The sequence below is a fragment of the Amia ocellicauda genome, chromosome 14 (assembly GCF_036373705.1).
Source record: "Amia ocellicauda isolate fAmiCal2 chromosome 14, fAmiCal2.hap1, whole genome shotgun sequence".
Classification (NCBI taxonomy): Eukaryota; Metazoa; Chordata; class Actinopteri; order Amiiformes; family Amiidae; genus Amia; species Amia ocellicauda.
The window spans coordinates 6,223,344-6,249,108 of record NC_089863.1 but is presented as its reverse complement, the minus strand read 5'-3'; the positions used below and the strand labels follow the sequence as shown (position 1 = coordinate 6,249,108).

The 25,765-nt window shown below is 44.4% G+C and overlaps 1 protein-coding gene and 1 non-coding gene across 2 annotated transcripts; one reads left to right on the top strand and one right to left on the bottom strand.

The window, feature by feature from the left end:
* Window positions 1-1,330: 1,330 nt before the first annotated feature.
* Window positions 1,331-18,712, bottom strand: nat16 (N-acetyltransferase 16). Its single transcript, XM_066722686.1, has 4 exons — window positions 18,629-18,712; window positions 4,590-4,812; window positions 2,842-3,066; window positions 1,331-2,742 (listed from the first exon to the last, which is right to left on the bottom strand). Exons 2-4 carry the CDS (start codon window positions 4,803-4,805, stop codon window positions 2,185-2,187), a joined length of 999 nt encoding a protein of 332 aa, XP_066578783.1. The 5' UTR covers window positions 4,806-4,812; window positions 18,629-18,712; the 3' UTR covers window positions 1,331-2,184.
* Window positions 18,713-23,511: 4,799 nt separating this feature from the next.
* trnan-guu (transfer RNA asparagine (anticodon GUU)) lies at window positions 23,512-23,586 on the top strand. The gene has a single exon. It is a non-coding gene; the product is annotated as a tRNA-Asn (tRNA).
* The last annotated feature ends 2,179 nt before the right edge of the window (window positions 23,587-25,765 follow it).

Sequence of the window (25,765 nt, the reverse complement as noted above, 5' to 3'; positions counted from 1 at the left end):
AAAATGCAAGATGCATTAAAACAAAGAAAAGAGCCGTGCACTAGGGCTATTAAATGGGAATCGCACTGTAAATAAATAAGAAAATAGATAGGAAAAAAAAAAGTATAAAAACATATTAAACAAATTAAATAAATATAGCTAGACTCCAGTGTGGATGACAAGGAGATGGGACAAGTCATATTGTAAAAATCACACATCCGTACATATTCAACATATCTCAATAAATAAATATACTCTTGTGAAACCAGTTGATAAATTAAACTGATTGTTATAGAGCTCCAGGAAAAGTGTCGAGGTCACAACTGAGGGACAAAGAGACAGACGGCTCGTTTTGAGAAAATAAAAAGGGGGGAGGTGACAGAGGAAAAAGATTTTGCGGTTAGAAGCTGGACTGTTCAGGAACTATCCCGTGTCTAACTCGCACTACGATCTGGAGGACTACATACAGACACAGCCCACCTCCACACACGTCACTGTGCATGTCCGGCTTCCCACAAGGACAATATTGCCACACCATTTCCCATCCCTGGTTAAAACTGGCGCAAACACCATTTCAAATAAAGAATTATATGGGTACTTCTGTGGGTACTTATTATGATTATTATTATGATCTCAATTCCTCTGGTACGTGACCCTATATCCAAATAAAGTGTGTGTGTGTGTGTGTTGGGGGGGGGGGCAGGGGGGCGTTACAACTTGTGCTGCAAAGACGCTTTTTGCCCATAGGAAAGGTTGGTGTCTTTTCTAAGGTTGTCAAGAGAATAGTCTGACCACTGCTTGTTTCACAGGAAACTGGTATTAATCCAATTCAGGAGATGTTAGTAGTTTTGCCGCAGACTTTCTTAGTTTCAGCATAAGACAGAATCCAACTTGTTATGACAGGTGAGACTGTTTTTTTTCTCTTGTCTATGCCCAAACTCTGAGGATCTCTTGGGATGAATATCTCCTGCAAAATCACTGGATTGCTACCTTCCATTTCTCAATAGTCACAATCCATGAAAGGCAAATTAGCACGCTTTGGTCTACATCAAATTGCAAGCTTTGGCCTATCTGCGAATTCCAAACCACAAAATGTATATTGTATGTTTATTGTAAATTCAAAGCCAGCTTTCTGCTTCTTGTAAATCAAAGCGCAACTGGGTCCAACTTTGTAATTTGGGATGCAGAGGTAGGGCAAAGTTTACATATGGTCAAGGCCCTTCTCTGAATGCTTTCCTTGAAACTTATTTTTTTTATCGTTTTTTGTTGGGTCACGTACACAGAAACTTAACTGCACCCCCCCCCCCCACCCAATTTTAAAATTGGTTCATGTATTTATTTATTTTTAATTCCTCCGAATTCCCCCTTATAAAGAATCGCTGTAGGATCACTGTATTTTTTTTTAACTGCAGTGTGGTACAGTGTTTTAAATAACTGCTAATGCAGTCACACTCGATAAACATCCCGGGCAAGGTCCGAAATATTGGGTTGCTGTCCTGTGATTTTGAATAAACACAAGTGACTTATTCAAGAGATTAACATAGTGGAGTGTGTTTAAGAGTATACATTGCCCCCAGACACCCTCGAACTGGGAAATATTTCAAGCTTTGCTTTTAATTTGCTTTCTTTACTGTCTCTTGAATTATAATATTTTATTTTGGATATCCCAGTTTTGGGTGTCGGTAGTGTATGTGGTGGTGTGGAGGTTCCTAAGACAAAGCCAAACTCCACATTTGCATAACTCAAGAACTTCCCAACCTTTGATTGGATTGGATCAGATTGGATTATAAAGCGTTTCATAACTGTATTTCCAACATCCCCTTTTGTTATGGTTGATGGATATCTTTTGTTTATTTTCTTGATCCGTCTCGTTTCCGGGGGGATTTGCGCCTTTCTCTTCTTGTGTAGAAAAGAAAAATGCAGGTTGGGGGTTCGAGAGGAGCGGGAGAATTCGTTAGTCATTCAAATAGTTTTTGGTTTCCTTTCTTCTAATACTGAATAAAGACTTTTATTCTTATTTTTCTATTTATTTTTGTCTTGCTTGTTTTTTTTGTTTTTTTGTTTTTTAAATCTGCATCTCCGTTTTCGGTTTCAGAGCTGGAGGAATTTCAGTCTTGCTGTATTTCTTGTTTTATCGTTTTGGGGGCTTTTAGATTTATTTTTTGGGGTGTGGGGGCGGGGGGAGTGTGAAGCCTTGCTGGCTCTCTAGGCCAGGTCGGACTCCACCACGCACTGCTCAGTGTATTCCTTCACCAGCTCCACTCCCAGAGTGCCCCGGCAGAAGTCGGCCAGCGGCTGCCACAGTGGTGGGTCAAGGAACATCTGGCACATCACGTGACCACGCAGGGTGTCTGTGTGGCGGTGCAGGTGGGCGATAAACTGGCGTCGGGCCTTCGTCAGGTCCTTGCCGAACATGTCGATGTTGAGGTAGTACCAGTTGTCTCCAATGGGCACGCGGAAGGGGAAGGTGCACAGGCTGGCCACGCTGGGGGACTGGGCGTCGTCCACCATCCAGTCGATGTCCTTCTTCATTAGGATGGCCATGTTACTGGGCAGAGGCTTGAAGGGCTGCCAGTCCTGGACGATGGTGGCATTGGGCAGGACGTCGCGAGCCAGTCCCGCGCTCAGGAAGAGGTGGTGGGCCACCCCCGGGTCCAGCCGCACGGGATCCTGGGACACGCTGTCCTGGCAGCCTCCCTGCAGCCCCAGCTCCTGTAGGCGCAGCTTCATGTCCTCCGAGCGGAAACGCACCAGGAGGATCGCCTGGAGGGAGGGAGAGAGAGAAAGAAACGAAAGTGGGGGAGGGGGTAAGGTTTGAGCGACACAGGGTGAGGGCAGAATACAGTAGTATCAGTATGTCACCTGCTTGGTGATGAGCCGGTACTTCTGGAAGTCTTTGGGCCCCAGCCGGTCATCTCGGGTCAGCCGGGTGACCTTGACATCGGGGTGTTTGGCCTTCACCAGCTGGGAGCAGAACTTGAGCAGCACCCCGGCCACGCCCTTGCCCCGCTCAGAGGGGGCGACGCGCAGCCCCTCCACCAGCACGGTCTCCCCATCGTCGATCACACACACGGACTCCAGCGCGATCTGGGCAGAGGAGAGCAAAACCGAGTCAAAACTTGAGTCAAACAGCCTCATGACAGAGATTGAGATTGAGATTGCACTGAGAGAGAGAGAGACTAGACACAGTAATAAGACTGAGCCATCTTCGCCCATCATCCATCACTCGCACTGACTACAGGGATGACCGAGAAGGACAAGAGGGAGTGAGAGAGATGGAGAGAGAGAATCCAAAGGAGCTTTTAATATGCATACATTGGACACGGCAGTATATTCAAGCTGCCCTTCCCCTTGACACAAGGCCCACTGCAATGATCCATCACTCAGCACAGTCTGAGGTGCAACAATGGCGCTGTGGCGCTCTCCGGAGCCACTTATTCTGCCCAGTGAGCACAGACAATGCCCAGTTTTATGGTCGGTGCCCTAGTGTGGCACCAACTTGGCATCCTCCAGTGCCCATGCATGCCAGGGAGTTTTGGCATAGGTTATGTGTTGGGGGGAGATAAACCCTAGTACATGGAAGCAGAGAAACAGCACTATTTCTCCCCGCTGTCACCAGGATACAGGTACGGGCCCCAATGAGGGTCACTGTGTATCCATTTGCAGTGTGTCCGTGCACTGCTCACATGCTCGTTGCATAACCACTACCGGTTCCGAGGGGGAGGTGAGCTCTGTGCACGAGTGTTGGGGGGAGAGGGATCAGAAAAGAACCGACACACTTGTCAGCTGATCTCCCATCATCAATTCTCAGAAAGTGTGTGATTATTCTGTCTCCCAGCTCCTGGTTTAATTCCAATCCAGGGTGTCTCCCTGTGGCTGTGCGGGTTTTCTCCAGGTGCTCTGATTTTCTATTTGGGATAAAAATTCCAGACATGGGCAGCAGAATTGTGAGGATAATATTGCCGTGCAGTGTGGTGGAAGAACACACCCGAGTAAATCATTCTGGGGCAGCATAATGACTCGGCACCATTCTGTGATTGGTATGCAATGTTTCTGTGCTGAATTTTTGACTGTCAAACTCACCAGAAAAACAAAAAACATAGGCTGGATATAATTTGTCAGCGGAGTAACTTAAACGGTTGTCCTGACAGGTATGTGTAACAATTTCTCCAATCCCACTTCCCATTTGCCACTGACCATTGCCTAGTATCTTGTACCCAATGGCCAGTCCCCAATAGCCAGAAACCTCTACACAGTCCCTAATATCCATCCCCAAGTAGCCATTTCCCACTATACAGTCTCCAGTAACCCTTACCCACTAAGCAATCCTTTGTTTCTAGTCCCCTCAACATAGTCTGCTTGTCACCTACTGAGCAGTACCCACCACCCACTGTAGTCTCCAGTCCCCTAGCCCCCCCATTCCCTACTACCTACTCCCCACCATCGACTACATAGTCCAGTCTCTAGCCCCTGTGTCCAGCCACCAATCCCCAGTCTACAGTGCCCAGTTGTCTAGCCCCCAGTCCCTCAGTTCCCCACTGCCCCCCACCAACTACACAACTTCCCGCCCCCTGGCCCCCCGATCTCCACCCCCCCCCCCGATGCCGTACCACTTTGCCCTGCTTGCGTGCCAGGACAACAATGCGGTTCGGCTCCTGCAGCCAGGCCTGGTAGCGCGTGGGCAGGTAGTCCAGGCCGCCATAGATGTCCTGACTCATGGCCATGATTTCCTCAAAGTCATCCTCTATGGCCACCGAGAACTGCAGGCCGGCCTGGGACTCCATCTCGGGGTTGGGGGGGCATTGCAGGCCTGTCTCGATCTTCATCCTGGAACTGAGGGACAGTGACACAGAGTCCGATAAGACCGGAGAGTACCTCTACAGCCCCCCACACCTCCCAACCCCCATTTACAATACATCCTCTTCAAGCCAACAGATCATGGTGGAAGAAAACGCAAACCAAAACATGTCTAAACCATTTCAATGAAAGTCAGGCCAGATTTAAGTGGGCATCTTCTCCATGGATTGTATGAAGATATATACACTGTATTAAGATGTTTAGGTAATGCATAGATCGATGGATATATAGATGAGATCAGAGTTCCTTTACACTTAACATCCCATCATCCCACTTTTTCCATTGCCCAACAGTGTACATATTTTCCATCCAGTTGAATAAGACACCCTGCCTACAGATTATTTTACAGCATAAGCATAAAGTGTCAGACTCATAGAAAATAAATCAGATTTGGGCTCCTAGCTTCTACTGAAAGGCAGATCTAAAACTTTATATGGAATATTACATTCCCTTGCTAAGGTTTGTAAAATGTTGCATTCTGCAGGCTACTGGACAAAAATGGTAACACATACACTTTCACTCTCTCACACTCCCTCACACACAGATCCTCTCATACCAATATAGTCACATGGGCACTCACACACTCTCTTACCCTCCTTCTTTCACACACACACACACACCCCACCCACCAGACTCTCTCCGGGATTATGCGATTATGAGTTTGCATTAAAAAAAAATGCATCGTTTTGATCCCTGAGCATAAACCACACAAAAAAGAAAACAAAATCCATTTTAAATCGCTCTGTTGTGTGGCTGCAGTTTCCTCCATTGACATTTCATTCAAGTCACATTTCCCTCCAGGACAGAAACAGGAACTGAATGAATGAGGAGATATGATATAGCCATCGATTCTAAGACAATTAGAAGATGCTTTTATGTCAACCAACTTGAGGACAACAGGCGTAGGCTTGTGCCTCTGATAACTATTGTTGCAGAGTTATAGGATGAATAGGGTCTGGCTTTTATATCTCTGCTGAAGGACAAAAAAGGGTTCAGTAAGCTGCTTGGGGGGTCCAGCATCGAGTGAGCGAGCGAGTGAGTGAGTGGCACAGCCAGGGTTTGAATCAGGAACTTCCTGAAACATGATACCTTCATCATAAATTGGTAGAGCAATCAGGTATGCCTAAAGGGAACCAATTGTCACGTTTAATTTTCCCGATTAAATACACAGATGGAGAGAGGAAATGCAGACATCAATAGGGATACATTAATGGAAGGAGGAGAGGTAGATGGATAAATAGAGGGAGATAAACCCAGATGGAGGAAAAGGGCAGAGAGAGAGATGGATAGGTAGATAAAGAGATTAAGTCCATGTTTAATGCAACAAATTCATTTTGATGAGCTGTTTGTCCATGCTGAACCTATTCATTCTTTGTTCTGTTTGGCATCACTATAAGGAAGATAAACACTTATTTATTTTATTAATATTCAGCCCTGTCAACCCCTGCATGTAGTGAGGGAGCCGCCACTGTGGTCCGAAAGGGAATAAGCACTGCTCTGTCTGTATGGGTGTCTGTGTTCATATGTGTCTACCTGGTTGCCACATACAGAACCAGGGTCAGCTTTCGGGTGCCCGTTGATGATGTCACCATGCCACTGGGATTAACCTGGCATTATTGCCCCACCTGTTTTGTAGACCGTTTTGGATCCTGTTCAACAGATGTGTACAGAGTTTGGTCTTCATTACAGGAGACCCCAGTCAAACATGCGGCATCATGCTTTCTGGTACTGTGGCCCCCATACTGGATTAAGCAGGTACTCAAAAGGGACCAGAAGTCAACCTGGGGAGTTTTGTATGCTGGGAACTATCGTGTCCTATGCTGGCTTGGCACAGCCCAGTGCCTGGCAGACCCCCAGGTCCGGCCACTACCAGCCAGACCTAATCCCCAGGAATTCTGCCCCAGGGCTCCCAGGTCTGCTCCCACGCATAAACTGCATTCCTGGGGTGGGAAAGTGAGGGCAAAGGGTGGGGGAGGGAGAGGGGGTCTGGAGAGAGATGCACAGAGAGTAACAGGCAAAGGACACTTTGTCCAGTTTCAGATAATCTCAGAATCTCAGAGAGCCTCTGTGCACATGCCGTACCATAGCTCTGCAGGACCAGGGCTGGAGACCCTGCTGTACTGGACTAGACCGTGTCTCTGCAGGACCAGGGCTGTAGACCCTTCTGTACTGGACTGTGTCTCTCCAGGACCAAGGCACTCAGTAGCCCAGGTTAATGTGTGTCTGATTATTGTTTACCATTGTGTTGACAGTTTGCATTGCCTCTGTGGTTGATGACTGTGGCAGGCAACAAAAAACAGCACCCTGCTTTTAGACCACTCACCTGAATGCGCTGAGCTGCACTAAAGGCAATGATTAATAGACTAAAGGGTACAGAGGCTGGAAAATTGCAATTTTCACATCTAGGAGGGATGCCAATATTGATCTTTCTTTCCTTTTTTCTTTTTTTTTCTCCCCTTCTTCTAGAATGACTTGGCAGCTGAATCACAGATCACATGAATACATAGAACTCATGACTTAGAAACGGACCCAAATCAACAGACTAACAGGCAGGCACACGCATGTAGAAATACATACTTTGGGGTATACAGTCTCTCTCTCACACACACACAGACATTTAATTTTAATTTATTTTTGTTTTGTTTAAACTGATTTTGACTTTGGTTTATTGGTAACAGTGAGGAATTGATAGGGAGGGGAGGCATATATATTAACAGAAAGGGTCATTTTCTGTTCCATAGCAGCACAGAGGCTTGTCAGTAATGAAAATACAATTTGGCTGATGAGCCCAGGCCTACAATCCCTGTGGTGGTCCATAATTGACCTCATCCCAAATACATTTCTTGTTATTTTTAGTTAAAACATGTAGAATTCCCATATTGTTCTCACTTCTTCCCCCTTAATTGAATGGCTCTACAGAACAACTCCAATCGCGCCGAGCCACTGCCTAATCTCCTGGAGCTAAAAATAGGCAGCGTTGTGTCAGATGGGGGCATCCAGACAACTTAATGACTGTGGATTGCAGCTTTGAAAAGCAGGGGAGATGAGGGAAGATGCATACAGAGCAAAGAAGGGATTTCCCACATACACCAATACACACTGACACACACACGCATGTGCACTCTCGGGCAGACTGTCCATTCCAATAAATCGAGAGCTGTAAGTCAACCTCCCGCTTAAATTTACTATCTGTCTCTCCGGCTGTTTGCATGTCATCAATCAGCCCATCGGAGGTTTGATTAAACCGGCGCAAATTAAACATCAGCAGTATGCACGGGAGAGAGGGGAGGGAAGGGGTGGACGGGGAAGGAACCGAAGCATCTCATTAGAAATCAACTACAGTCGGCTAGTCGTCTCAATGATGGAAAAAGACACTAGAGAATCGCATGTTTCTAGCCGCTATGTATCTGTTTGTGTATATACACTCACCTAAAGGATTATTAGGAACACCTGTTCAATTTGTCATTAATGCAATTATCTAACCAACCAATCACATGGCAGTTGCTTCAATGCATTTAGGGGTGTGGTCCTGGTCAAGACAATCTCCTGAACTCCAAACTGAATGTCTGAATGGGAAAGAAAGGTGATTTAAGCAATTTTGAGCATGGCATGGTTGTTGGTGCCAGACGGGTCGGTCTGAGTATTTCACAATCTGCTCAGTTACTGGGATTTTCACGCACAACCATTTCTAGGGTTTACAAAGAATGGTGTGAAAAGGGAAAAACATCCAGTATGCGGCAGTCCTGTGGGCGAAAATGCCTTGTTGAGGAGAATGAGCCGACTGATTCAAGCTGATAGAAGAGCAACTTTGACTGAAATAACCACTCGTTACAACCGAGGTATGCAGCAAAGCATTTGTGAAGCCACAACACGTACAACCTTGAGGCGGATGGGCTACAACAGCAGAAGACCCCACCGGGTACCACTCATCTCCACTACAAATAGGAAAAAGAGGCTACAATTTGCATAAGCTCACCAAAATTGGACAGTTGAAGACTGGAAAAATGTTGCCTGGTCTGATGAGTCTCGATTTCTGTTGAGACATTCAGATGGTAGAGTCAGAATTTGGCCTAAACAGAATGAGAACATGGATCCATCATGCCTTGTTACCACTGTGCAGGCTGGTGGTGGTGGTGTAATGGTGTGGGGGATGTTTTCTTGGCACACTTTAAGCCCCTTAGTGCCAATTGGGCATCGTTTAAATGCCACGGCCTACCTGAGCATTGTTTCTGACCATGTCCATCCCTTTATGACCACCATGTACCCATCCTCTGATGGCTACTTCCAGCAGGATAATGCACCATGTCACAAAGGTTGAATCATTTCAAATTGGTTTCTTGAACATGAAAATGAGTTCACTGTACTAAACTGGCCCCCACAGTCACCAGATCTCAACCCAATAGAGCATCTTTGGGATGTGGTGGAACGGGAGCTTCGTGCCCTGGATGTGCATCCCACAAATCTCCATCAACTGCAAGATGCTATCCTATCAATATGGGCCAACATTTCTAAAGAATGCTTTCAGCACCTTGTTGAATCAATGCCACGTAGAATTAAGGCAGTTCTGAAGGCGAAAGGGGGTCAAACACAGTATTAGTATGGTGTTCCTAATAATCCTTTAGGTGAGTGTATTATATTATATATATTATATTATATTATATATATATAAGGCAGCCAAGTTTATAATTTGATTTATACAACACAGTACCGGAGACTGTAACATAAGAACATGAGAAAGTTTACAAATGAGAGGAGGCAATTTGACCCATTGTGCTTATGTCCATTAATAACAAAGTTATCCAAGGATCCTATCCAGTCTGTTTTTGAATGTTATCAAATGTTCAGCTTCAACTACATGAGTGGGAGTGCGAGCATGGTGGGTTCTGGGGCAATGGCACTGAAAATATTCTGTGACAGAACACACCTGGGATGAACTTTGTTTAATGTAAATTTGACTCTTTGTATATTGTAAATTTGAATTTGTAATGTTTGATGCCTGTATTTTTGCACTTTGTATTGCACTTATGTTGTAAGTCGCCCTGGCTAAGGGTGTCTGCCAAGAAATAAATAAATACTACAACAACTACTACTACTACTAATAATAATAATATTAATAATAATAAATAACTTGAAGAAGAGATCAGAAAGAATCCCCATAGACAGGCTTCTCTTGTGCAAACACATGTGGCCCTGGCCCTGTTGTGTGACACCGAGTCTCCACTGTCCTTGCTTAGGTGCACTTCAGCATGTCCGTGCCATGCCTGTGTGGCACTCATTCCAACCAGATGTTAATAACTGCTTTCGCATCGATAGTGGCCGCCAGTATTGTGGTTACAATTTCAAACTTCAGTGACTATGCATTTGGCTACGTAAGGGAACGTAATACTACATCCACCAGACCATTTTGGGACTGAGCAGGTGTGATGTACAGAACAGTGTCTTCTGAAACTAGTTTGGACACAGGCGGAGGTGCACTTGAGCCACAGTGGAAATGCCTAGACTCAAACGGACCGGCCGCGGTGGACCTAAACGTGACCGGTGGAAATGAAGCATTATGTTGTAGTTGGGTCATGCGACGAGTTCTGACTAAATACCCCAGGAGAGAAACACTGCAGAAACGCATGACCCCCGATCCGACTGCATATCTCACAGCCCCCTCTCTGGGCATCATTCTAGTATTTTGCACGCAATACACACTTAACTCATAGTTCAATTTTCTGTCTCTTGTTACGCCTCGATATAGGTTCTGCAGAGAGCTGTTATGTAACTTTCATTGTATAAGGTTGTTGTGCAATGTTTTTGAAAGCATCCCCCAGAGTCTGCAAAAGACGTCATATTGTTCCGTTCTCACTTTTATGCAACGTTACCACGACATTACCCGATCAGCTGATGACTCTGCGTAATGACACAGGATCCCCCTAGCAGTCTATCAAAAGCACGGAAGCAGCCTTTATGGCCACAACTGCTGTGGTACAACTCCCGGTTAATTATATGGGAAAAGCTCACGTGTCTTTTGTGTTTGTTCAGTGCAATACAGGGCAGTAATATAGACAGGTCTGGGTGCAGACACGGAGTACAAACAATGGCATGTACACACACATTGATACTCAAATGGACACAAACAGATACTTTCACACACACACACTACATACACACATACCCACATAGTACTAGCTCTTCCATGAAGGGATTATTCAATGCAGGTTGTGGTTTTCATGCACAAAACCACACAGCAGCACAAACCCAGATTAATTGAAGATTAATTCAGGTATACAACTATTGATGATGATGATCTTTATTATTATCATCATCATCAGGTTTTGACTGTAGCTGGCCAGAGGTGACCGGTTACATGACTTTCAGGGAAATGGAGGCGAGAACAGGGAAATCTGCTTACATAATGGAAGGGCGTGGCGGCGTGCCAGATGTGGAAGTGCTTTGTACTGCTTTAAGGTATGATTTATGATTTGTCTCACTGATACAGTTCTGTTTCTAATGAAATATGCAGGTCTTGATTAGTTTTGAAATACACACTGCGGTCACTGGTGATTCGTTGATGTGAGAGTGTGTGGTTGGGGGTGTGTTTGTGTGATCAAACCTTTTACTCTCCTCCCTCAATTCAACATTCAACCCTCCTCATATCTTCATCTCTCCCTTTTGTACCCCCCCCTCTCTCTCTCTTAGTTTTCCACCCTTCCCTCTACTCAAATCCTTCTCTCTGACTCCATTCCCCCTCCCCCTCCCCCTCTCTTTCTGCTCCCTCCCTCCACTCTCTCTCTTTAATGTACACACAGCACGTGTGGGTAATGTGCACATCTGTGGAAGACCAAAAACAGCACAGTAATTATTATACCCCCTCCCTCTCTATCCTTACTGATTACTGTTCTTGCATAAGCAGCTCTTGCCCTCCCCCCCTCAATGGACCAGATTGGTACCTGAAGTTCTGGAAGTGTGTGTGTGTGTGTGTGTGTGTGTGGGAGAGAGAGAGAGAGAGAGAGAGAGAGAGAGCGTGAAGGGTGGTGGAGTTCTCAGTGTATGACATCCATTTTTTGACTACTTGGATTGTCTTTCTCTCTCCCTCTGTCTTTCCATCTCTTTCTTGCTGTTTATCTCTCTGTCTCCCACTCTATATCTCTGTCTTGCTGTTTGTCTTCCTCTTTCTCCATTCACCCCCCTCCAAGTCATCCCATCCTGCTGTTCACCCCCTCCAAGTCATCACCCCCCCACCACAGAGAAAGGGCCACTGCTTTTCTATTTACTCTTTCTCTGCCTCGTGGCGTGCGGGCCATCTGCCACACAGTTACTGTGGGAGGCGATCGGAGGTGACACGGGCCAGGTTAATAAATATCCCTGATCATTTACAACGCCTCTCTCTCTGCCTCGCTCTCTCCGTATCTCTCTATCTGGAAATGCATAATTCTACATAATTCCCTTTAAGTTTTTTTGATGTTTAATTCTATTCAGTTTATCTGTATTCAGTTATATGCAGCCTTTTCTGATCCTACATTGCACCTAATTGCACCTAAATGCAATTCTCTCTTTTTCGCTCCCCCAGCATTCCTTCTCATTCTTCCCTTCACTTTTCATATTATCTCTCTCTCTCTCTCCCCCAGCATGTTTCTGCTATACTATCTCTCTCTTGCTCTTTCTTCCTCTCCCTCCCCTTCCCCTATTAAAGTCCCATCTTTTCTCCATCTTTCATCCCTCTTTCCTTCCCTCCCTCCCTCATCCACCGCCCCGCCTTGCTCTCTTTAGGTTTAATTAAAATGGATAATCCAGTTTAACCCTCAATCAGATGATATTGCCAAGCTCCTAGCTTGAGACAAACAGCTATGTGGACTTAAAGCGCCGCCGATGGTCAGTGGGCCAGTAATGGCTCATCACGGGTGGCCAACGTCGTGTATGCCCTATACTCAACATGTATCATACTAGCCCTACAATTAACCCTGTAGTCTCAGAACTGAAGAAGTACGGTCAAAATAACTTCATTAAGGTTTAATTAAGTCATTAAGAACCCAGTTGGAACCAAACCCAGCAGGATAGTGGAGGCCATGGGACCAGGGTTAAGAACCAGTGCTTTAAAGGATGACATATAACACCTAATAGACTGAGGACACCAGTTTTACACAGGAAGACAGATTTTTTTTTGTTCTGGCATCTCCATTGTTTCCTTTCTCAACATCGCTGGGTTCTGGCAGCAGCAGCAGTGTGACAGTAGGCACACCTGTGCAGCTACAGAGAGCTCCTACCCCAAGCTCTTCCTGATTTAATTGGATCAGTCAGTGACTTCATTGACCTGTCTTGGCTACTGCTTATGGGTCCGTCTTTCACTGTTGGGGATTGCTGTCCTGCTGTACTGGACTGGACTGTGTCTCTGCAGGACCAGAGTACTTTTCTTTATTTTTCCCCCCCATTTTCATCATTCAACTTTAGACCCCCCACTTATTTCTCTGTCCCCTATCCCCCTCTCATCCCCATCTCTCTCTCTGTCTGCTAAGTCTCCACTACTCAGTACATCTCATTACCCACTCCATTGCCCTGAAATAACTCTCTCGGGTACAGTTCAAGGTAAGTATGCTTCCTGGGTGCAGGGAAGGGGGTGCAGGATGAAAGAGGCTGTTGTTGAAGGTAGCGGAGGGGGGGGCTGAGAGGACCGCGGTAACAGTCATTAATTAGAGAGAACAAGGGGCTGACGCGTTTACAATTGTGTGGCAGATAAGGTCCTGTGATTTATAGCTACACATCCAAATAGGAGTTCTCACACACACATATCCTCTCTCTCTCTCACACACACACACACTCAATGACACGCACACACATTCTCTCATACACACAAACACGCTCACTTTCAAAGAGACACACACACTATTTGTCTCTCATACACACACGCACACACACACACCCTCACTCTCAAAGACACGGACAGACATTCTCTCTCTCTCATACACACATCCTCAAAGACATTCTCTCATACACACAATCACCCTCTCTCTCAAACATGCATACTTAGCCTGTCAAACACACACACACTCTCTCTATCAGACACACATTCTTTCTCTCTCTCTCTCTCTCTCTCTCTCTCTCTCTCACTCACACACACACACACACACACACACTCACACACACACATTCACAAGGGCAATACAAATGCAAATACGCTGGAATAGGCTTGTGCTCAAACACAGTCGAAACAAAAACAATGTCAACAGCTTTATAGGAAAGAAAGAGACGGAATGATAAAGATAAACGCCATCAACATCAACAATAATCATCCTCATAATAATTACAATATCCGTCTCCGAGCAGGTGTTCTAGATGCGGGCTGCACAGTGTGTGTGTGTGCGGGAGGAAAGACGGGCAGATTTGGTTTCAGGAGAATGAAATAAAGAAGCTTGTGTATCTCTCTCTCTCTCTCGCTTTTCCTCTCGGTCTCTTTTTCTCTGCTCGCTGTCATTCCGAGAGAGAGAGAGAGAGTTCGCAGATACTCGGACGGCTGTCGCTTTAAATATTTGATGCGACTCAGGTTTGAATCGGCGATAGAAGCTCGTCTGATACGAGCCGGTGGCGGAGATGAAAATTTCCCAAATACCTCGGAGGGGAGGATCTGGTGGGGGGTGGGGGAACCGACCTACTTCACAGACATGCGCGCGCACTGCGGGGATTTTCTTTTCGCTTTCGGAGAGATTGTGCAGCGAAAATATGGGTCATCATGTGATTCGACCTGTGAAGCTAAAATTCATCACATTGATTTATATATTCAGAGATTTCCCCCAATGTATATTTAAAAAAAAGGCTAGAATCCGGCACGATTATGACGTCACCTAGAACACATCCTAACTAAAACAAGATAAATATGATATAGAATACTAATAATTAATGATAATCAACAATCTCCTCTAGGTCTTATGGGAATTCAACCACCTACAGGGTTTTAATTGAAATATAATTATAATATGGGTGTTCTTAAATAATATTAACCATCAAATGTCTCATCTCCATTTCGAATGGAAAATTATATTTTTTTTGTCTAATGAGTATTTTACGGGTTTGCTGTGTAACGTCGCAGGTTTTGCAGTTACTTGAATATCCAACTGCGTGACATAGGCTACTGAACGCATACCTTTCTTTTTTTTCTTTTGTAGATCATTTTCTCCGACTGTATTTGCATGCATTCCTAACGCAACACACACTTGTCCCTTTTGCGTAACGCTCCGAGTTCTCCGGTGTCGAAGTGGCACGGCGTTTGGAGCAGGTGTAGGAAGCTGTATGGTAAATGTGCGTTGTTCTTGATAGGAGATGCAATAGGGGAAATTGTGGTAGAAAGAGAGGGGGTGAATGAGAGGTGTTGGGCCGCAACGAGAATTCTGCTCGGCACTCGTTATTCATGGGGACAAAAAAGGGGGAATGTAGAGGGGGGTGCATTGTGTCATTCTTTCGTTTTGGAGTGACCTTGCGGTGCTGGTGGGGGAGTGAGAGAGAGAAAGACGGGGAGAGGAAGGGAAAGGGGGAGAAGGAGAAAGTGACAGGGGGTTGGGGGGGTGCGATTCATTAGCTGCCATTCATGAATTCGCCCGGACACACTTCAACGCGGTCAGCGACCCACGACCTCTGCTCCAGCACGGTTTACGGATTGCGGAATGGTGCGTGCGTGTGTCTGTGAGTGTTTGTGGTGGTTCGGAGGGTTGATTTCTCTGACGAAGTCATTCTGTGTGACCCCATCAAACGACTGAGTTTCCCCTTTATATATTATTTTTAATAACGTTGAAATCTCTCTCTCTCTCTCTCTCTCTCTCTCTCTCTCTCTCTCTCTCTCTCTCTCTCTCTCTCTCTCTCTCTCTCTCTCTCTCACCTTAATCCAAAGTACACATCTGTTAAAGACAAAATGACAAAACCAAGGAAACGATCATTTGTTTTCTCTTACATTTTGATGTGTGTGTGTGTGTGTGTGTGTGTGTGTGTGTGTGTGTGTGTGCGTGTGTATTAGCCTATACATATAATGGGTCACTTCTTATAAAAAAAATACTCTAGGCTGTGCGAATGCTTAACCTGCAGAAGATACAAGTCTTTCAGTTGGGACAGTAGAATGAAGATGTATCTCCCCCTTCCCTCTCGCCCAACCCCCCACCCCACACGACTCCAAAGACCATCTGTTTACCGCAGCGACTCGCCGTTTAAACCTGTCCCACCTAGTGGCGTTACTGTACGGCACGTATAGGCTGGGAAACCAACACACTTCACACGCTTTGGGCACTAGACTGCTAAAGACTGCATTGAAGGAAGTAGTCCTATACGGAGACGAGAGGTCGTGTGTGTGTGTGTGTGTGTGTGTGTGTGTGTGTGTGTGTGTGTGTGTGTGTGTGTGTGTGTGTGTGTGTGTGTGTGTGTGTGTGTGTGTGCGCGCGTGTTAGCTATAACTCGATTTGAACACGGCTCACCAAGTTCTACCGTAGCCTAATAAAGTGTGACAGCTGAAGAAGAAAGAGAGGTAGAGGGGGGTGGTGGTGAGAAAGAGATATGTAATTAAACAGATATGGAGATGGAGAGAAAGAGAGAGACGTTGGGAGGTGAGAGGAGGAAGAGTGATGTACGAGTTTTCCTGTATCTCTGTCTCCCTGTCTCTGTTTTTATTTATTTTTTCCTCGTCGCACTGGCCCCTCAATTCATTTAATCAGAGGTCAACGAGAGCTCGTCCCCTTCCGTTTCCAATGTGAAATTCCAATCTGACACTGGCAATTAAATCACAGCCCGGTCTACCACACACACACACACTGCCTGACCCACACGCTCATACACACACACACACACACACACACACACACACACACCGAGACCGAGGCATACACGTACGGAGAGAGATTGGTAACCAAATTGACACACGCATGCACAGCCTGACAAAAAGACTCCAGGAAACATACACAAACTGACTCACACAGAGACGAACAACACAGATACAAAGACAGACTGAATGAACCCCATCTCCCAACACACACACACACGCGTTTAGAATTGACAGAAACACAAGGCTATACACCACACAACCGCCAGTCCAGAACGGGGTCCCCAAGTCGCGTCACTCCACTACACCATGCAGCAATACATCAATGCTAAGACTTTTCCGTTTTGGGATGTTGTATTGGCTGGCGCTGGGGCCCAAAACACTCACAATGTGCCACCAGGCTACGTGTGTCCCCCAGTTCGTCTTGGTAATGGAATTGACAATGTGAAGTCAACCATCCCACTATATTAGCCGGGCTTTTTATAGCTCTTTATAGGACACAACTGTCGAAGGCAATTGGAAAAATCGCTGTAAGGGAAACAATGGGAACATTGAAATATGGATATTAACGCCCCGGCCCCAGACACACACACACACACACACACAAACGGGTCTATTATTTGTAGTGTGTGTGTACTTACTGGACGAGGAAACTATTTATTTGTTCAATTTTAACAGACTCCCCACAAGGTACAATCCTTTCTCCAGTGCGTTGTGCACAGCATCCAAGCAGTACTACACATACACGTCCGGCGACTCCAGATCGGCTACGTTGGGGGTCTCAAAGTACTTTCCACCCACGTACCACTTTCTGATGGGCATCTATCTCAATCCATGCTGCCCTTCTCGCCCTAGCCCGTTTCTGCGCAGATGTTCTCGGGTATCAGGTGCCGATCGACACTGTCGAAACCCTTTCCGTGCCGTCTTGACAACCTATTTGTGATGCACACCAGAAAATAACGGGGACACCAGTGCGCCCACGGCACAGTTATTTTAAGCCGGTGAATGTGTTCGCAAATGAAAGAGTATTCTACAAAATGCATGCATGTGCTTATTAAATTTGTGTGTTTTGAATGTGCACATTCTTGGAAGAATCTACGACAACGCGAGTTATAATGTGCTAGACACCCAACCCCCCCCCCCCCCCCCGTCTCTCCCCCTCACACACACACACACACACACACACACACACACACACACACACACACACACACACACACACACATTAACACTGCATGTGTTAATCAATAGAAACAGACATCTATCGACCGACCGACCTATAAGAGACAAACGATATGGAAATGTACAAATATATACACACATACATACATATTAATAATTAAAGCATATATTTTGTTAAAATTCGTGAACATTCAATACAATAGACAGTCCTTTTGGTAAATACTAAGATCTGATCTCGATATGATGTTGGATGGGGACACGCTGAGTGTTTGGAAATAACGGAACCGTTATGTTGGTTTTTCCCGAGCGGTGAGTTGGACTAATCACGTCCCAGACGAGACGGTACAGTTATCTCGTTGTCCCGGCGTTACAGCAAGAGGAACATTTGCTCATATAGCCGACATACAATGCTGGAGTAAAAAGACATCTTTCCATCGCTTTCTCGGGCGAATTCCTTATTTGGACCTGACAAAATGGCCGATACGGGTAACACACACACACACACACACACACACACACACACACACACACAAAGGGGGGGGGAGAAAAGGGAGGGAGAGGGGGAGGCGTGGGTTTCCCAAAATAATTAAATTAAATAAATATATAAAAACGGGGGAAAATACAAATTGAAACATGGATTCGACTACAGACAGACCACTCGATAATAGGCGAGCGACTGTGGTTGATACAGAACAAGAGCCCTTTCATCCCGAATTCCGCACAGCATCTCCACACCAGCGCAGTGCAACCATTACCCACAGTGAGATCTAGATCTATTATATACACATACACATGAGCCCTACACCGTCCGGCCGGACTAGCAGGTGTATTTACCGTGAAGCGGGCGGGCAGTCGGTCTCAGCGGCGGAGCGGTGCGGGCGTCTCGGTGCGGATGCGGGGATGCGATGGTAGGAGAGACGCCGGTCGTTCTGGCTTCTGGAGACTCGCTCTTTCCAATATAAGGCTTTATCGTGTGGCCCCTCCTCCCCCCCAGCTCTGCCCAGACCCCCCTTGCCACTTGGAGCCGAAACGACACCGGGCAACGAGCCGGAACAGCGGTGGACTGTACCAACTGCTTACTGCTGAGCTCACACACAACACACACTTATAGACTCACACATATACATATACACATACACATACATACACATACAGTGGGGGGAAAAAGTATTTGATCCCCTGCTGATTTTGTACGTTTGCCCACTGACAAAGAAATGATCAGTCTATAATTTTAATGGTAGGTGTATTTTAACAGTGAGAGACAGAATAACAACAAAAAAATCCAGAAAAACGCATTTCAAAAAAGTTATAAATTGATTTGCATGTTAATGAGGGAAATAAGTATTTGACTCCTTCGACTTAGTACTTGGTGGCAAAACCCTTGTTGGCAATCACAGAGGTCAGACGTTTCTTGTAGTTGGCCACCAGGTTTGCACACATCTCAGGAGGGATTTTGTCCCACTCCTCTTTGCAGATCCTCTCCAAGTCATTAAGGTTCCGAGGCTGACGTTTGGCAACTCGAACCTTCAGCTCCCTCCACAGATTTTCTATGGGATTAAGGTCTGGAGACTGGCTAGGCCACTCCAGGACCTTAATGTGCTTCTTCTTGAGCCACTCCTTTGTTGCCTTGGCTGTGTGTTTTGGGTCATTGTCATGCTGGAATACCCATCCACGACCCATTTTCAATGCCCTGGCTGAGGGAAGGAGGTTCTCACCCAAGATTTGATGGTACATGGCCCCATCCATCGTCCCTTTGATGCGGTGCAGTTGTCCTGTCCCCTTAGCAGAAAAACACCCCCAAAGCATAATGTTTCCACCTCCATGTTTGACGGTGGGGATGGTGTTCTTGGGGTCATTCCTCCTCCTCCAAACATGGCGATTTGAGTTGATGACAAAGAGCTCGATTTTGGTCTCATCTGACCAAAACGCTTTCACCCAGTTCTCTGAATCATTCAGATGTTCATTGGCAAACTTCAGACGGGCCTGTTCATGTGCTTTCTTGAGCAGGGGGACCTTGCGGGCGCTGCATGATTTCAGTCCTTCACGGCGTAGTGTGTTACCAATTGTTTTCTTGTTGACTATGGTCCCAGCTGCCTTGAGATCATTAACAAGATCCTCCCGTGTAGTTCTGGGCTGATTCCTCACCGTTCTCATGATCATTGAAACTCCACGAGGTGAGATCTTGCATGGAGCCCCAGATCGAGGGAGACTGACAGTTATTTTGTGTTTCTTCCAACTGTTGTCACCTTCTCACCAAGCTGCTTGGCGATGGTCTTGTAGCCCAAACGACACGTCCCTGCTGAATTTCCCCTTTCTTGTATCTCTCTCTCCCTTCCCTGGATTGGTGGCACTGCAGAGCCTGGTCCAGGGGCCAACACTGTGGAAGGGGGTTCCCGTGCTTGCCAAGCCTTATAGAGACCTTCACTTGCTACAACCTCGAATGGACATTGGTGGATAAGAGCCTCCCTTTGCGTATTTGCAACGTATTCCCGGACTTTCAGGAGGATGGAGAGGGGGGGCAAGACAGGCTTAGCTTTTACTACAGTTTTTATTGCCGGTCTTCATTTTTTGTCATGATTGCCAGTGCAATCGCAATACATTTTACAAATTCCAATTTAAATTATAGATTGTAAAAGCTGATAAGTGCAGACGAGACGAGCGCTTTGAGTTAAATGTGTAAACCATTAATTGGTTTATAGTGCACAAAATGCTGGGATAACATTGTGTAAAATAATATGAAAAATCTATATGAAGAACTGCTTAATTAGAGGATATTCCCACCCCATCCAAATAAGGCGACACATGCTTTTAAAGCGAAACCTTGTGTTTAATAATTATAAAACAACATCAATAACATTAACAGTAATGGTATTTGGTTTTTGGACTTTTGCTATTAGTATCGCTAGAATTACAATTTAAATTACATTTCAGCACTCGTATTATACATTCATTTTACATGACAATTAATACACGGCTGCAAAAACGTCCATGTAGGAAAGCACAGATCTAATAAAGCTAATAAAATAATTTTAAAGCAAACATCCACAGCCTTCCAAAGCCATGATATATTATCCAGTACATGTCCCTGAATACTCACAAAAGCTTAAGAAAACTGGTGTCGGGTCTCCGGTGTTGCAGATATTCCACCAGATTGTTCCCAGCCTTTAAAAGATTGTTAAAAAGTACTCATTTAAAATATGACATCCTGTAGTGTTTATTTTAAAAATATTATCTTATTATGACTTGAACCAAATAAACCCTTTGACCAACTCACTGATACCAAATTACAAACTTACAAAATCATGTTTTGATTCGTGAGAAGCATTCCTTCTATCCCAGAGTGCATTTGCCATGAATATAGGGTTTGTAACATGCGATTCATGGTTGGGTCAAAATATTGATTTGGTCCAGACCTATATCTGATGAAAAAATTATTACTTAAAGTTAATGAATAACACATGATAACATTAAAATTATTCTAGCCTAATATGACATTGGTTTATGCTATTTTCCGAATGTAGCACCGAGCCTAAGAAGGAATGACTGTTTCGGTGTTGAATAGAAAGCAAACAAAAAAAAGTAAAGGACTGCAGCGATGAAGCTAATTAAGGAGCAATGTTATGCTGAACAATTGGAAACTGCGAATGAAGAAACAAAAAGGAAACACTTGATAGATATTTCTATAGGGATACCCAGCTCTCGCTACCACATTCAAGAGGCACTTCACCCAGTCGAACTGTAACCTTTCACGAGGTCCTCACACAGGGCAGAAGAGACAGTGAGCCCTGCTCGTGTTTAGCCTGTGCCAGATGTTCCTTGACCCCGTTAGACGTTCCTGGGGAACAATCAGACCTATGAAATAGAAAAAGAGAAAACGTATTAACTTATTTTAGTGCCATGCTGCACTCTAAAAACTGAAAGTTCTTCAGCAGTTCTTTTTAGAAGCCTTGGGTTCTTCGTGAGTTAAAGGTTCGTTTAAGAACCTAGAGGTCTGTCCTAGACACAACGGATCATTTAAGAACCCTTTTTTTTATCATGATCTCGATTGATCGCGAACGATCCTTGTTTGCCAGGAATCTTGGTAAAATAGTCTAATAAGAGCCTTTAAGGGTTCATCCACAGTATCAACCCCGGGAACCCTAAAAACCCTAGAACCTTTACTTATTAGAGTGTGTGTCAGTCTGGTTGGCCACACAAAATGGTTGTATATGTCATGTTTTTGATTATTTGAAATTCAATTAATTATCCATATTGATATATATCATGTATTTCCCTTATTTGTATTTTATTTGTTGTAAACAAATAATTACACTTTGAACAGCACGTTTTTTGCTGCAGAAGGGCGTTTGTTGTAGTTTTTTTCCGAAACATCCCATAATGAAAACATATATATAATTGAAACTTCTCAACCACCTTGGCGGCTCTGTGGCGCAGTTTTACGGGACAGTGCTGTGACTTTGAGGCTGTGTAGCTGCCGCAGTGGCCCGGTGTTATGTCTCCAGGGGCCATTTCAGCGAGGTGCGCTGTGCCGAAGCACCCGTTTGTGGGGACAGAGGGAGTGCTGTTAGTGGATAGTATACTAATCGTCATAGTGAAGATCAATATACGACACCAAAAGCGTTGTAATTTGGCCGTTTGACTCGAACACCTACACATGTACATCCACGCCTTCCCGTACGATTTACCTGCGTAGAGCTCAGGTAGCGAGGTAAAGATAGTTTTATTTTCGATATTCAACAGACAATCGACTGCTGTCTCTAATAGATTCCGAAAAGCGAATTTTTTCGAAATTGATTGTGATTTGAAGGGGGACGTGAGTACTACATTTCACAAGCTGAATTTAATCATGTCCTCCAGATGTAAGTGTGCAGAACCGAGCTCCAAGTGCGCGGTACCGCGTCAGCACCGGCCACACGGGGTTTAAGACGATAGAGAGTTAGGGACCGGGGTGAAAGTGCCTATTGGTGAGTTTTTAAAGCTTAATAGCTTTTCCTCTTAGATAATAGGCACATAAAACCAACTTCTTTATGTACAGGAAGACACCACACAACTTTCACAGGTATTCATTTTCACCCTAGTTGAAAAAAAGGTACACAATTGCATTTCTTTCTTTCTTTTTCTAATACCTTTTTTGTCTTTGTAGGTAGGGACTTCATTAAGTACAGAATGGCCCTTTATAACTTTCACAACCATTTATTTTAACCCTTGTCGCTCAGAAAGGTTTTGTTTCTGAGCGACAAGGGTTAAAATAAATGGTTGTGAAAGTTATAAAGGGCCATTCTGCACTTAATGAAGTTGGTTTCAAGTCCCTACCTGCAAAGACAAAAAATGTATTAGAAAAAGAAAGAAAGAAATGCAATTTTGTACCTTTCTGAACGACAAGGGTATCTTTACCTCGCTATCACAGCGGGATAGTGAGGAAAAACCTGCGCGTCAGATTAGATGATTGATCGTATTTACTCTCTAATTTTCTCCTTCTCTCTCACCTTCTCTCTCTGTCTCCCTCTCTCCTTCCCTTTCCCTTCCTCTCTATCCTTCTCCCTTCCATTCTATCTTTCTCTCCTCTCTCCCTTCCACTTCCTCTCTCTCGCTCCCTCTGTCCTTGCCTCTCTCTCTTTTTTTTCTCTATGGCCCCTCTTCCCCTTTCTTCCATTCCCTCTCTCCCTTTTCCTCACAACACCCATCTATACAGTCGATGCAAGCGTATAGGTATCTCAGTCTCTGTGGCGCAATCCGGCTAGCGCGTTCGGCTGTTAACCGAAAGGTTGGTGGTTCGAGCCCACCCAGGGACGGAGCTGGGTTTTTAATTTCATGTAATAATAGCAATAAAAACATTTTTACAAATGAGAAAATCATAATCTAAAAAGAAACTCAACGTCACTCACACTGCGCTATTGGCACGTATTGTTCTAATTCTTCTTGACCGTCTTGTCTTTCCAGTGTTAAGAAAAATCGTGCAATGGATAAACCTCTGTATCAGGATTTTGTCGGCGTCTCTTTGTGTTGCGTTGATCACTGGAGCTCTGTCCATAGACCTCGGTGCTGAAAGTACCACTGTTCGCCACTAGCGTTCGGTGGCGCTGTTTTGCACTTTTAGAACTAATGTGTTAAATTTAACATTTAACGTTTGTTCCGAGGACAGCACACCTTTATACGATAATGTTACACAAGTCTGTGTGTGAAAAACACATTATTGTGTTAAAAATACACATTATTGTGTTTTAATGTTACATTTAACACATTAGTTCTAAAACTGATCTGAAAGCTACAATACGAAAATACGAGTACTATACTGTAGGGCTGTATTAGACCTCCTTGAAGTTGCCACTCCATGTGTTCAAAACATTAATACAACTATTTCCATTCGTTTGTACTGTGTTTTTGCCGCCAAAATAATGTCTACAGTTTTCTATAATTTATCTATAATTTGTGTCGGTACGCTTCTTGAGATATTAAACATAATATTTTATGAGCTGTGACGTCACTCTGCAACACAACTTACTCCCATTAAATTGTTTGTGCTGGTTGTGCTGTCAAAAGAGACATTTGTGCTATTTTATTTCTCAAGTTATTAAGCGATACTATTTTAATGAGTGACTCATTGTGCACCCCCCATTAACGTCCAATTCGCATCAAAATAGTCTCTTTTGTTTGTGCCGGTTTTGTTTGTGTCGTATTTGTTTTCATCTGTGTAGTGCAGTGCTCTAAAACTACAAATATACACAGGTAAAATCATACATAATCAAAAATTAATTGTTACATAAGTCTGACTACAACCACTACAATTGAATATTAATTAATTTAATAATGATAATAATTCATATTAATAGTTATGACATAAAATAAAAATAACTGTACTGTAAAATACTGTATTGGAAATGTATCTGGGTGAATTCGGATGAATCGGATGCCACAACCAAGGTGGCTGCAGCAGAAGGATGCAGGCACAAGCCAGAAACAGGTGCCAATTGGGGCAGCAGCAGCGTGACACAGGCTGTATTTGAAACCGCATACTACACGTATTACATACCAACATTGCAGTAGTATGTAGTATGCATATTGGAATCAGTATATGAATGTGTAGTATAGTAAAAGTACCCGGATGGTTTGCTGCATTCGCCAAAATATGCAGTATATAACCAGAGCTCACTACATTTACAACAGGGGATGTGCCAACTGATTGGAAGACGGGACATTTCATACCAATCTATAAGAAAGGGGACAAAACTGAGCCAGGAAATTACAGACCAATCAGTCTCACCTGCATCACCTGTAAAATGTTGGAAAAAATGATTAGACGGAAAATAGAGGAACATCTTAATGAAAACTATATTCTTGGAGATAGTTAACATAGGTTTAGACGAGGCAGATCATGTCTCACTAATTAGAATTTTTTGAACATGCAACTGCAGCTGTAGATCACGTGAAAGCATATGATATGATATACTTAGATTTTCAAAAAGCTTTTGATAAGGTTCCACACCAAAGACTGATCCTCAAATTGGAAGCTGTAGGCATTCAGGGTAATGTAAGTAGATGGATTATGAACTGGTTGATGTATAGGAAACAGAGGGTGTCGATTAGAGGAGTCGCTTCTAACTGGAGTGAGGTTGTTAGTGGAGTTCCACAGGGATCAGTACTAGGGCCTTTGCTTTTTCTAATCTATATTAATGATCTGGACTCTGGGATAGTTAGCAAACTTGTCAAATTTACAGATGATACTAAAATAGGTGGCTCAGCAGATACAATCTCAGCAGCACAGGCTATTCAGAGGGACTTAGATAATATTCAGTTGTGGGCCGACACCTGGCAGATGAAATTCAATGTGGACAAGTGCAAGGTAATACATGCAGGTAACAAAAATGTCCACTATAATTACACTATGGGAGGAAGAACTAGATGAAGTAAAGCATAAGAGAAACCTAGGAGCCTAAGTGGACTCCTCACTTTCTCCATCCAAACAGTGTGGGG

Coding starts and splice junctions, on each gene's coding strand:
- nat16 (XM_066722686.1), bottom strand. CDS start 4,805: ATGAAGATCGAGACAGGCCTGCAATGCCCCCCCAACCCCGAGATGGAG. Junction 3,067..4,589: donor CACGCAAGCAGGGCAAAGTG/GTACGGCATCGG, acceptor TCCTCTGCCCAG/ATCGCGCTGGAGTCCGTGTG. Junction 2,743..2,841: donor ACCGGCTCATCACCAAGCAG/GTGACATACTGA, acceptor CCCTCCCTCCAG/GCGATCCTCCTGGTGCGTTT.